Source organism: Mytilus edulis, chromosome 7, assembly GCF_963676685.1.
Source record: "Mytilus edulis chromosome 7, xbMytEdul2.2, whole genome shotgun sequence".
Lineage (NCBI taxonomy): Eukaryota > Metazoa > Mollusca > Bivalvia > Mytilida > Mytilidae > Mytilus > Mytilus edulis.
In genome coordinates, this window is record NC_092350.1 from 4,359,071 (window position 1) to 4,373,794 (window position 14,724).

The following is a 14,724-nucleotide window of genomic DNA, read 5'->3' on the forward strand; positions in this document are numbered from 1 at the left end:
ACATGAAGAACTGCTAGAGATGTTATCTATGTTGACATGAAGAATGACCGGAAATGTTATATATGTAGACATGTAGAACTGCCCGAGATGTTCTATATGTAGACATGAAGAACTGCCTGAGATAATATTTATGTTGATATGAAGAACTGCCAGGGATGTTATATATGTAGACATGAAGAACTGCCAGAGATGTTATATATGTAGACATTAAGAACTGCAAGATATTTTATATCTGTTGATATGAAGAACTGCCAGAAAACTATTTGCCAAGTTATAACTGATAGTGTTTCACCACCTAGTTATAATTCAAAAAATAGTCTTATTGCGAAGTACGGCTTTGTATGTAGACATGAAGAACTGCCAGAGATGGTATTTTTGTTATCATGAATAACTGCCAGACATGTTATCTAGGTTGACATGAAGAACTGCCAGACATGTTATCTATGTAGACATGAAGAACGTCCCAGAGATGTTATATATGTAGACATGAAGAACTGCTAGAGATGTTATCTTTGTTGACATGAAGAATGACCAGACATGTTATATGTGTAGACATGTAGAACTGCCAGAGTTGTTATATATGTAGACATGTAGAACTGCCTGAGATGTTATTTATGTTGATATGAAGAACTGCCTGAGATGTTATCTATGTTGACATGAAGAACTGCTAGAGATGTTATATATGTTGACATGAAGAACTGCTAGAGATGTTATCTATGGTGACATGAAGAATGACCGGAAATGTTATATATGTAGACATGTAGAACTGCCAGAGATGTTATATATGTAGACATGAAGAACTGCCTTTGATAATATTTATGTTGATATGAAGAACTGCCAGGGATATTATATATGTAGACATGAAGAACTGCCAGAGATGTTATATATGTAGACATTAAGAACTGCAAGAGATTTTATATATGTTGATATGAAGAACTGCCAGAAAAACTATTTGCCAAGTTATAACTGATAGTGTTTCACCACCTAGTTATAATTCAAAAAATAGTCTTATTGCGAAGTATGGCTTTGTATGTAGACATGAAGAACTGCCAGAGATGGTATTTTTGTTATCATGAATAACTGCCAGACATGTTATCTAGGTTGACATGAAGAACTGCCAGAAATGTTATCTATGTTGACACGAAGAACTGCCAGAGATGTTATCTATGTCGAAATGAAGAACTGCTAGAGATGTTATCTATGTTGTCATGAAGAACTGCCAGAGATGTAGGTTTGTAAACATGAAAAACGTCAGATATGTTATCTATGTTGATATGAAGAACTGCCAGAGATGTTATCTATATTGACATGAAGAACTGTCAGAAAACTATTTGCAAGTTATAACTGATAGTGTTTCACTACCTAGTTATAATTAAAAAAATAGTCTTATTGCGAAGTACGGCTTTGTATGTAGACATGAAGAACTGCCAGAGCTGGTATTTTTGTTATCATGAATAAATGCTAGAGATGTTATCTATGTAGACATGTAGAACTGCCAGAGATGTTATCTATGAAGACATGAAAAACTGCCAGAGATGTTATCTATGTAGACATGAAAAACTGCCAGAGATGTTATCTATGTAGACATGTAGAACTGCCAGAGATGTTATCTATGTAGACATGAAGAACTGCCTGAGATGTTATTTATGTTGATATGAAGAACTGCCTGAGATGTTATTTATGTTGATATGAAGAACTGCCTGAGATGTTATCTATGTTCATATGAAGAACTGCCAGAGATATTATCTATGTTGATATAAAGAACTGCCAGAGATGTAGGTTTGTAAACATGAAGAAACGTCAGATATGTTATCTATATTGACATGATGAACTGCCAGAGACATGAATTATATTCAGCAAATTATAATTAGAACTGCCAGAGACATGAATTATATTCGGCAAATTATAACTGATAGTGTTTCACCACCGAGTTATAATCTTTAAAAAAGTCGTATTGCCAAGTACGGTTACGTATGGAGACCCGAAGAACTGTCAGAGATGATATGTATGTTGATATGAAGAACTGCCAGAGATGCTATTTTTGTAAAAATCATGAAGAATTGTCAGAGATGTTATCTATGTAGACATGAAGAACTGCCAGAGAAGTTATCTATGTTGAAATGATGAACTGCCAGAGATGGTATCTATGTTGATATCTGTGTAGAGATGTAGAACTTCCAGTCTGATTTTTGTTTAGGAAGAAAATATTGCTAGAAATAATATGTTTGTAGAGATCAACAACTGCTAGAGATGTTATATGTGTATAGATGGAGAGGCCATTTAGATGATATTTGTATAAGTACTGTCATAGACAATATGTGTGATGAGATAGTGAACTGCTAGAGAAGCTGGTACTACTTGTTCAAGTTATAACTGATAGTGTTTCACCACCTAGTTATAAATTGATAATTTTTTATTATAATCTTTTGCTTAGAAACTGGTATCAAAACTATCTAAAGCTATCCAAACTGGCTTGTGATAACTATAATATGCTTCTAATGTTCCAAATTGAATTCCTGCACAACAGTTTGTGAATATTAAGTCCAGAATTGTTTTCCCGTCTGTAGTAATGTGATTAATAATTTGAAAAAGCCCCTGAAGCTTCATATATTCTAATAACCTTTTCGTACTTTGTGATGGATTCTGAATATCACAGTTGAAGTCCCCGCCTATGACAATAACTTTTTTATGATCTAACGAAGAACATAGATTCTGCATTGCACTAAACAGATTGCCAACTGATTCTTTAGGACGGGAATATATACAAACAATTTGAAGAAATGGATTGATAATTTTCATAATCTCAATACTTTTAATGTTCATTTTGACTATGTCTGCTTTTAATGATTCTTTGAGATATGCAACAGTGCCATAACTTGTTCTCTTTTAGAAAAGTCATTGCGATACAATTTAAATCCTGGTAGATTATAGTCAATGTCACTATCTTCTGAACACAATCTAGATTCTACAAACATATTTACATCAGTTTCTCTAAAGTTAAAATCAGCTCTAACATCCTCTATATGTAGGTGTAGTGATTGGCTGTTATGAAAGCATATGACAAATTTTGATTTATCTAAACAATACAAGGGAGTAAAGGAAAGCAACATATTTCTTTCTGTTCTGAGTCTTTCCATTTCTTCTTTTACCTCTTGAGATACTGTAATGTTGTTTTGATATACATTTTCCAGTATAAACATGTTTTCAGCCTTTTCAGCACGACTAAATGCAACATAATGCATATGACATTCTTTTCGTGTTGGCAACTGTATTACAACTTCAGTCAGAGTGTCACCTTGAGATCTATGTAAAGTTTTTGCAGCTGCTAATCTCAATGGAAACTGTTTTCTGGAAATTTTGATACTTTTGTACTTTCCTACAGGAAATTCTCTGGATATTTTTCTGATAGGAGTCCAATTTTTCTTTTTTTTCATGAAATCTTTTCTCAAATTTTTTCCAATTTCATCCTTATCAAATATTACCCATATAACATCTGGTTGGGAACACACACATTCAATATCTTTGATAACTCCAGCAGCTCCATTAACTAATCCATCAAACAGATCAATGTTAACTGTTAACTCTGTACGCATTCCAACAGCTATACCACATGTTTTGGACAGTCCCATTTCAAAATCCTTTGCTTTTCCTTTAATTTCTTCTTTTGTCTCTGCAGATATATCTCCTATTACTATGTCTTTGCATTTCACTATCACTTTATGGTTTTTGCACTCATTGTGCAGTTTGTTATTATACATATCTACACTTTTGTTGTGGTAAAGCAGATGAGTGGCAAATGTAGGATACTCTGGAATATCAGATTGTATTACTCTTGTCTTTAAAAAATTCACATCTTCAACAGTTTGGTTTCCTTCTCTTATTCTGTTAAGTATCTCTGCAAATGTTTTATCATTTTTCTGTCTCATTATATCTGTCAGTTCATAAAACATGAATTTTTCTTTCCACACATTTTGTGATAAAATTTCAGTAGAATTGCCAGAAGGTTGTTTAAAAATCCAGGAATCCATTACTGGCCTAAGTTGGAAAAGATCTCCAATAGTGATGATATTAATCCCTCCAAATGGTTTTGATACACCCATAATTTCTTGCATTCTCTGATTGATGAAACAAAATAATTTTGATCCACACATTGAAATTTCATCTATGATAATAAGTTGAAGATGTTCAAGTTGATGTCTAAATGTATTTAAAAGTTCATGTTTTAATGGACGATACTGAAATCCCTGGTTTGCTGGAACTCCAAATGCTGCATGCAATGTAACACCTCCTATCAAATACGCTGCTTTACCTGTTGGTGCAGCCAGAATAATGGACTTCTGATTTGGATTTTCTCCCTGTGTTGTATTGTAATATTTTATTAGTGCTTGGTATATGCATTTTGTAAGTCTTGTTTTTCCTACTCCTGCTCCACCACTTAAAAAAAGCATAAATTGTTTGTTATCAGATTTTGATATATTAAGCACATGAAAAAAAAACTCCATTTGTTTCCGGTTTAATGACCTACACATATTTCTAAATTCTGTATCAGTTAATCTGTTTCTTAATTTTTCTTCTTCTATATCTGTTCCTGTACACTGTAAATCATTGGCAATATCATATTGTGTGAAGATGTCTTCACCCATCTGATGAAGGTCTTCAGATTCTTTTTCATCTTCATCCTTCAGTTCTATATGCTGTGTTACAGGGGCAACTTCGTCAAATGCTTCTTCTTCTAACTCATTTTCAATAAGATGTTCAGCTTCTTCAATTTCTTCAGCATGATGTTCATATTGAGTTGCATTGCAGTCAGTACCTTCTTTTACACTATTGTATTTATCTTCATATGTGTCAAAGGGATATATAATCCTTTCTTCTTTTCTCCAAGGTTGAAAAAGAAGAAGTTTTTCTCGATGGAAATTTTCAGGGTCTTTTGTCTTTGAATATCTTACATATCTGATGACTTTTTTCTTCTTTCTGTGTTTTAAAATTACTCCATTCCTATATTTCAAAGTTTTAGGATCATTTTCAGGGTCATATTCATCTTGACTTAAGGTTTCATCTTCCAAATTATCTTCAATGTCAGTTTCCTCAATTTCTTCTTCATTTTTCAATTTATCTGATTTTGCTTTCTTTTCTGATCTAAGGTCATACCATGCTGCAAAATCTGCCAAACATATAGTTTCTACCTTCTTGGGTCTTTGAGAATATCGTTTTATAATGTTGTCACATTGAACGTTCGTGCTGTTATCTGGCAATTTCTGTAACTCCTCATTTGGTTTTATAATAAATGGACGTTCTTCTGGGGGAGATGTATTTATGAAAATATGTCCACAGCTTGAATTTTTCAGCTTCATTTGTAAAACTATGTAAACAGCCTCCTGTGCAGATATTTCGACATGTTTTAAAAATTTGTTACCCATAGTTTTTACTTGATTGTTCATAGAGCTATTTTGCTTGTGAGCTTCCTCGCATGCTCTTCTTAAAAGGTTACTCATCCCTCTCTGTCCTTTACTAACATAGTTTACAATATACATTAAGCATGCAAATGCATTGGTAACAAATTGTATGTCCATGTTAGCCATCCATGCTTGCAATACGGTATCATTGTACCCATTGATGCGAATGCATTCTGGATCTCTCTTTAAATAAACCTTTGCTTCTTTTAAAGATGATCTAATGGCAAGAATATAGTCATCTTCGGTCATTTTGATGTCTTGCAAAAATTCTTCAAAAGTACAATCTAAGGACATTTGTTGTGCTAAACGTTTCTGAATAAGTTCATAGCCCTTTGCGTGTCTCTTCACTTCCTTAGGAGTCATATTTGATGGCAGTTTATCTAGAATGATAGTCTTTTTCATAGGTGGTAGTGGAAAATTGAAACGGCAGGTTTTTTTCTTTTGCTTTCTACATGTATGTGTATGCCTATGCATTTGCAATTTTACTAAGTCTAGTTGTCCATCCTGAACAGGCAAATTTCTATTTGTGGTGATATATTTAGATATAAAGTCTTCAATATCTTTGTTTTCGTTTATTTCTAAGAAGGGTGCATTCTCAATCCATAAAACTGAATGAACATGTGGTGAACCTCTTTGTTGGAATTCTATTCGATAAAAAAAATCTTTAACTTTCCCAAGAGGCATTACAGATGAGTTCAAAAAAGAATGGAAAAATGTTTGTACTTTATAATCAAAGTAGCGAGCAGTGGTGACTGGATCAGATCGCACCAATCTGCATTTAGTTTGCCAGGTCATGGTATTTATATCTTCATCTGAATACTGCACTCCATCAATTATTTTTCCAAGTGACCTTAATAGTGGTTTCCATCTTGTTTCTGCTGATGACAGGGAAATAAACCAAGTTGGTAAACCTAATTGCCTAACCATTGCAAATAAATCTTTTTTGGCAGATTCCCAGTATGGTGGTGATCCTCGTAGTGTTCTAAATATTCTGTAACCATCATCTAACTTTACCAAAGTATCAACATTGCTTTCGTCTTTTAAATCTTTTGCTGTAATTTTCTTTCCTTTGGTTTTTACTCGTCGTAGTGACAACCAAACCTTATCTTGAATTTGTTTCATTTGAATTTTTTTGGCTTTGAAAAAGATATTAGTAATATTTTGTGCTGCTCTTCGATCATTTTGGCGTAGTTCAGACTTGCATATTTCGCTATATTTCACCGACACTGAACGTTCTTTGTTTGATGGACGTTTTTCACCACAAAATAAACCGGGAAATGACAATTCTTCAATAGCATCTCCAAAAGGGCTAACTGGTAAGTTACCTTCACTTGGTGCAAATGACAGTATATTTCTCTGACTATCTAAGTTTTCTGGGTATAACATTGTGTCATAGACCCCATCACATTCCTGCTGTTTTTCCATATCATCTTTATTAACAAAATCATCATCATATTCACTCCATAGGTCATCTTCTTCTGTCATGTCTGTCTCTTGTTTCATTTCAGTTTTTTCTTTATTCTGTTTGTTTTTTATTTCAGGTGATTTAACGAGATGAGGATGATTTGTTTCTGGATTTTTTTCAATAAATGTATCCCAATCTGTGTTTTCTAAACTTTTCATATGTTCAGTAAGCCATTTCTCATCAAGTCCATCTGTGACATACTGTTTAAACAAAGGCTTAGTTAGAAGATATTTTGTTGCATCTATACATTTTTGTGGTCTTATATTCTGAAACATTACATGCGATTTGTATCTTAATCTTCTTTTCAATTTTACTGGTATTGTCTGTGACTCTGGCAGTCTTCTTGGAAGCATTTTAACAGTTGACATATTATCAGCTGGAACATTGACTACATTTCCTTGAATACCAAACTGACCTCCACTTGGAAGTTCACGCATTTGAAAAAATGTTGATACTGGTGCCACAAGCTTTTCTTCCAGAGAATTTAGCATCAAAACTTGTGGTTTTAATGGGAAATTTAGTTTATTATAAATTGCTAAATTTGGCAGTTTACCCTTCTTCAAAGATTTTAAACATGTGCGACAGACATACTCAAATCCATCAATACTATTTTTCTTTCGAACACACTGTGAAAATAAGGGTTCTTTCAAATTTTGTAGTTTTCCAACTGGTTCAACAGATTCCTTAAACCACAGCTGGTCGCAAGATGTACATCTGTAAATGCAAGCTGTTGAAACCTCATTTTGAAATGCATCAATTAATTGATGTGAATCTAAAGCTTTGTTAATACTACTATTGCGTTTCCTGTCAATGTCATGCTCAAAGGCTTTAAAGGTTGGGTCACTTCTTCTTTTATTATTGTAATCTTTTTCAAATTTCACAAAAATTGGATCAGTTCTTCTACTTTTATTATGGTTTTTCTCAAATGCAACAAACTGTGGATTTGACCTTCTCGTCTTGTTGTGCTCCTTCTGATTTGCAACAAATTCTGGATTTGTCCATCTCTTTTTGTTGTGCTCCTTCTCAAATGCAACAAACTGTGGATCTGACCTTCTCTTTTTATTGTGCTCCTTCTCAAATGCAACAAACTGTGGATTTGACCTTCTCTTCTTGTTGTGCTCCTTCTCAAATGTAACAAACTCTGGATCAGTCCTTCTCTTTTTATTGTGCTCCTTCTCAAATGCAACAAACTCTGGATTTGACCTTCTCTTCTTGTTGTGCTCTGTCTGATTTGCAACAAATTCTGGATTTGTCCATCTCTTTTTGTTGTGCTCCTTCTCAAATGTAATAAACTCTGGATCAGTCCTTCTCTTTTTATTGTGCTCCTTCTCAAATGCAACAAACTGTGGATCAGTCCTTCGCTTTTTATTGTGTTCCTTCTCAAATGCAACAAACTCTGGATCTGTCCTTCTCTTTTTGTTGTAGTCTACTTCAAAATGTTTAAATTTACTTTCTAATCTTCGATTTTGATGACTTATTCTTTCTTTTTCTGCATAATCTGTATTGGATCGTCTCATTTGCATGAATTTTCTCATATACTCCTTTTTCCTTATTTTCTTTTCTCCAAATGTTTCAGATTCTTGTTTTTTTGGTTGTCTTTGTTCCCTTTTTTCATCAAAATGTCCACAGGGTAATGTTTTATGTACTGTTGAAGTTGACAAAACAATATCATAATGATTACCATTTGTATGGTTTAGATAAATACCAGTTTCATGTGTTATAATATTTGGATTTAGGTAGTTTGCATCAAATTTGGTCCACTTATATGAGTTATTGCCAGTGTTGACATAGGTGAAAATATCAGTTCTTAATAAATTAGATGCTACAAAAATCTCAACTTCTGTTGCCCAACTTCCTGGAATATTTATTTGATTTTGCAGTACATAAGAAAAACATGTTTGGCCATGTTGTAGAAGGGAATGAAGATTTGTCCCTAACTGATGGATACGATTAACTATTGCAGATCTTATTTTAATATGATTTGTCTCAGTTCCTGTAATAGCATAAGAAATGGCTCTGTAAAAGCAGTTTCCATCACCTATAATTTTCTGTAAGTCTTTAGGATTTCCAATTATGTTTGGCGCAGTTAAATCATACAATGGATATGATGATTTCTCAAACCTTAACCCTAAATTTGTGCATTGTTTCATTTGCCATGTCAAGTTTATCGGTTTAAATTGGAAGATTTCATGAATAACATCAACTGCAACAAGATCTTGATTTGAACCCATGCTACTTACGTTATCTGTGTGTGTTAAAGCTGAATTATGATATACATGTTTGGTTTTCTTTTCTATTTCATAATGGTTTGTTTCCAAATTATCATGTGTGTTTTTCCTGTGAAAAGGTTTTGATTCTAACTGCTTGGTGTTGTTTATAATTTGAGAAACACACTTTTTTTTATTTGTTTGTATGCTGTTTGATGCAGTTGTAGCATTCTCTGTTATCTTTTTTTCTAATGTTACTTTATCTGTCTTCTGAGTGATATTCTTGACTTCATCTGTCTTCTGAGTGTTATTCTTGACTTTATCTGTCTTCTGAGTGTTATTCTTGACTTTATCTGTCTTCTGAGTGTTATTCTTGACTTCATCTGTCTTCTGAGTGTTATTCTTGACTTTATCTGTCTTCTGAGTGTTATTCTTGACTTCATCTGTCTTCTGAGTGTTATTCTTGACTTCATCTGTCTTCTGAGTGTTATTCTTGACTTCATCTGTCTTCTGAGTGTTATTCTTTACTTCATCTTCTGTTTTATTTTCTGTATTCAAGGTTTTTCCTGCATGTTGACAGATATGATTGGAAAATTTTTGGTATGTTGAGAAAAGAATTGAACACATCTGGCAATATGAGCATTTATGAGATCTTAGTCTATTCTCTGTAGAATATTCCTTTTTACAAAGTTGGCATTTCAGTATCTCCTTGTTTAATATCTGTTGTTTGCAATTATGTCTTTTCAATTTTTGTGCTGATGGGAAGGGAATTGCAGCAAGTTTTGTTTAATTGCCATCAATTTTATATATATATCCATATTGGTCAATCAATTGTTCCAAAATTAAGTTTAGAGGGGTAAGGGTGTCAGTGAAAAAAAAAAATATGAATTAATTTTTTTATCCTTCATTGACCACTTGATGTCGTCACTAAATGACACATGTGCAAATCGCAACATAGAGTTGCTCACTATGTCATGCATATGATAGAGGGTGGTAATGGGTGTACCTTTGTGACGAATAACAGTAAAAATTCTTGCCAAAAACCATGAACAGTAGTTTTTGGTGCATGATGATAAAATATGCACTTTCTTTTAGACAATACAAAAATCAAATGTTTTTGACGTATCACGTTAATTTTTTTCAAAAATAACGGTAACGATAACTATTTGAGACCTGTGACGATTCATGATGATATTTTTACCAATCACGGTAAAGTTTTAATCAATTTGATGCTAACGGTAGTTGAAATTGCCGTTTGATGCCTGACGGTAAAGGGCACTACTACCCTCATGATACTTACCTTTGTGTATCAGACATTTGATATAACTAGAGGCTCTAAAGAGCCTGTGTCGCTCACCTTGGTCTATGTGAATATTAAAGGAAGCAGATGGATTCATGACAAAATTGTGTTTTGGTGATGGTGATGTGTTTGTACATCTTACTTTACTGAACATTCTTGCTGCTTAAAATTATCTCTATCTATAATGAACTTGGCCCATTAGTTTCAGTGGAAAATATTAGTAAAAATTTACAAATTTTATGAAAATTGTTAAAAATTGACTATAAAGAACAATAACTCCTAAGGGGGTCAATTGACCATTTCGTTCATGTTGACTTATTTGTAAATCTTACTTTGCTGAACATTATTGTTGTTTACAGTTTATCTCTATCAATAATAATATTCAAGATAATGACCAAAAACAGCAAAATTTCCTTAAAACTAACAATTCAGGGTCAGCAACCCAACAACGGGTTGTCCGATTCATCTAAAAATTTTAGAGCAGATAAATGTTGACCTGATAAACAATTTTATCCCATGTCAGATTTGCTCTAAATGCTTTGGGTTTTGAGTTATAAGCCAAAAACTGCATTTTACCCCATATTCTATTTTTAGCCATGGTGGCCATCTTGGTTGGATGGCCGGGTCAACGGACACATTTTTCAAACTATTAACCCAAAAGATGATTGTGGCCAAGTTTGGATTAATTTGGCCAAGTAGTTTCAGAGGAGAAGATTTTTGTAAAATATTACTAAGATTTACGAAAAATGGTTAAAAATTGACTATAAAGGGCAATAACTCCTAAAGGGGTCAATTGACCATTTCAGTCATGTTGACTTATTTGTAAATCTTACTTTGGTGAACATTATTGCTTATTATAGTTTATCTCTATCTATAATAATATTCAAGATAATAACCAAAAAGAGCAACATTTCCTTAAAATTACTAATTCAGGGCCAGCAACCCGACAACGGGTTGTCCGATTCATCTAAAATTTTTAGAGCAGATAAATGTTGACCTGATAAACAATTTTACCCCATGTCAGATTTGCTCTAAATGCATTGGGTTTTGAGTTATAAGCCAAAAAATGCATTTTACCCCATGTTCTATTTTTAGCCATGGTGGCCATCTTGGTTGGATGGCCGGGTCAACGGACACATTTTTCAAACTACTAACCCAAAAGATGATTGTGGCCAAGTTTGGATTAATTTGGCCAAGTAGTTTCAGAGGAGAAGATTTTTGTAAAAGATTACTAAGATTTACGAAAAATGGTTAAAAATTGACTATAAAGGGCAATAACTCCTAAAGGGGTCAATTGACCATTTCAGTCATGTTGACTTATTTGTAAATCTTACTTTGGTGAACATTATTGCTGTTTATAGTTTATCTCTATCTATAATAATATTCAAGATAATAACCAAAAAGAGCAAGATTTCCTTAAAATTACTAATTCAGGGCCAGCAACCCAACAACGGGTTGTCTGATTCATATGAAAATTTCAGGGCAGATAGAACTTGAACTAATAAACAATTTTACCCCTGTCAAATTTGCTCTAAATGCTTTGGGTTTTGAGTTATAAGCCAAAAACTGCATTTTACCCCATGTTCTATTTTTAGCCATGGCAGCCATCTTGGTTTGATGGCCGGGTCACCGGACACATTTTTCAAACTACTAACCCAAAAGATGATTGTGGCCAAGTTTGGATTAATTTGGCCCAGTAGTTTCAGAGGAAAAGATTTTTGTAAAATATTACTAAGATTTACGAAAATGGTTAAAAATTGACTATAAAGGGCAATAACTCCTAAAGGGGTCAACTGACCATTTCAGTCTAGTTGACTTATCTGTAAATCTTACTTTGCTGAACATTATTGCTGTTTACTGTTTATCTCTATCTATAATAATATTCAAGATAATAACCAAAAACAGCAAAATTTCCTTAAAATTACTAATTCAGGGGCAGCAACCCAATAATGGGTTATCTGATTCATCTGAAAATTTCAGGGCAGATAGATCTTCACCTGTTTAACAATTCTACCCCATGTCAGATTTGCTCTAAATGCTTTGGTTTTTGAGTTATAAGCCAAAAACTGCATTTTACCCCTATGTTCTATTTGTAGCCATGGCGGCCATCTAGGATGGTTGGCCAGGTCACTGGACACATTTTTTAAACTAGATACCCCAATGATGATTGTGGCCAAGTTTGGTTTAATTTGGCCCAGTAGTTTCAGAGGAGAAGATTTTTGTAAAAGTTAACGACGACGATGGACAACGGACGACGACGAACACCAAGTGATGAGAAAAGCTCACTTGGCCTTTTAGGCCAGGTGAGTTAAAAAGGTAAGATGTAGTTAATGGCCATGTGTATTTAAAGGTGAACTAGCTGTCAAATTCATGTTCACCAATTTTAATCAAATTCTCATATCTGATTTAAAACAAAGTAAAATATTTATCTAAACTATTAAAAAGTTCTTTTCCTTTAAATAACTTTACACATACATTTCATGTGTTATCTATCTCAAGCTAAGGGGTTAAATTGAAGGTCACTTGAATACAAATTCAATGAAATTGAATTATTCACTTGCAAGTAAATAATTCATAATCATTTTTTTTTTAGCTTATTTTGACAAAATTGAACCATACTGGCTGCTAAAAGTGAATTATTATTTCACTTTTTGCATTTCATTATTGATTGATAAAAAAAATAATATATTAGATTTTTCATATATCTCATAGCTAGTGCCCCTTTAATATGAATATTTATTATCACCAAATAGAAAGTAACTGTCTAGCCATATAGGGCAATAAATATTTGAAGAAGTTATTGGATAATTAACATTCTTTTGTTTTGCTGAGCCCTAAGCAAACAAGTGAAACTGTGAGAAACTGCTTACTTTATGATACACCCTTTAAAATATTTTCTTAAACAGGAAAATCTTGAGTGGTGAATCTAAAAACACATCACATGGTAAACTCAAATTTCAGAAATCCTTGTATTGCAGTTCCTGAGAAAAATCTGACGAAACTTTTCAACTGGGCTTATATGTGTAAAATAATACAAGTATAAGGTAAACAGGAAGTTGTTGATTGATGAATCTGAAAACGCATCACAAGGTATAGCTAACTTATATAAACCCTGAAACCAAATTTCAGAAATCCTTGTAATGTAGTACCTCATAAAGATGTGATGAAAATATTCATGTGACGGACAAACAGACTGCAGGACAAATGAATTGATGGACAGAGTAATAGATGGGTGGATGGACTGACCAATGAACAGACAGAGATAAAACAGTATACCTGCACTTTTTTTAAAGTGGGGTATAATTGTTTATTGTAAAAGGACATTGTTACATAATATAATTAAGCCTAAATATATTATTTATTGATATTTCCCACATCTATTATTCTATATACTTTAATAGTAATATTATTATTTTATGCCTTTAATAAAAAAAAAAATAACTAATTTAATCAATAAGAATACATTAAAAATTTATAATTGATGTTTCTGCAAAAATGATTTTAACAATATGTTAACTTACGTCATTTAATTCATATTTACTACCATCAAATCAAGATTATATTTAAAACCAAAGTATACTTATCTTAGATCATATGTATAAAACAATTCTGTAAATGTTATTCTTTAACTTTGTGGAAAGAAAATATTGTTCAATCTGTACACATTCAAACAATAAATTAAAGTGGTTGTGGTGAACTGTAGTACAGGACAAATGTTCATGCATGAGTGAGCTAATGCTTTGACATTCCCACACCTTCCAATGTTTCATTTAATTAGTGTTCAGTAATTATCACTTATGACACAAATGTATGATTTAATCATATTTCCATTAAAAAGATTCTTGTATTCAATATTCAAATTCATTTCTGATTAAAAATAAATAAATGAATATAAAAATGAATTACACCTTATAATTATTCAATACATGATATAATTGACTAGTCCCTTCTTGTAACTGATACACTGGATCAACTTTAAATTATTAACATTGACCAATGAACTATAAAAATAAGGTCAAAGTTAGATGACACCATGAAAATGAGGTCACAGTCAAATAAAACCTGAGCAACTGACATATAGATCATAAAATATTTCCATACACCAAATATAGTTGACCTATTGCATATATTATTAGAAAATAAGACCAAAACACAAAAGCTTAAATATAACCACTGAACCATCAAAATGAGGTCAAGGTCAGATGACACCTGCTAGCTAGTCATGTACACCTTACCATCATTCCATACACCAATATACTTGACCTATTGCATACAAAATAAGAAAAACTGACCAAA

General features: G+C 32.7%; 1 protein-coding gene across 1 annotated transcript; it reads right to left on the reverse strand.

The window, feature by feature from the left end:
• Positions 1-2,840: 2,840 nt before the first annotated feature.
• LOC139482608 (uncharacterized) lies at positions 2,841-9,755 on the reverse strand. Its single transcript, XM_071266521.1, has one exon. It carries the CDS (start codon positions 9,753-9,755, stop codon positions 2,841-2,843), a length of 6,915 nt encoding a protein of 2,304 aa, XP_071122622.1.
• Positions 9,756-14,724: the final 4,969 nt, after the last annotated feature.

Bases quoted from the DNA above. Each gene is read 5' to 3' on its own strand.
- LOC139482608 (XM_071266521.1), bottom strand. From the start codon at position 9,755: ATGTGTTCAATTCTTTTCTCAACATACCAAAAATTTTCCAATCATATC.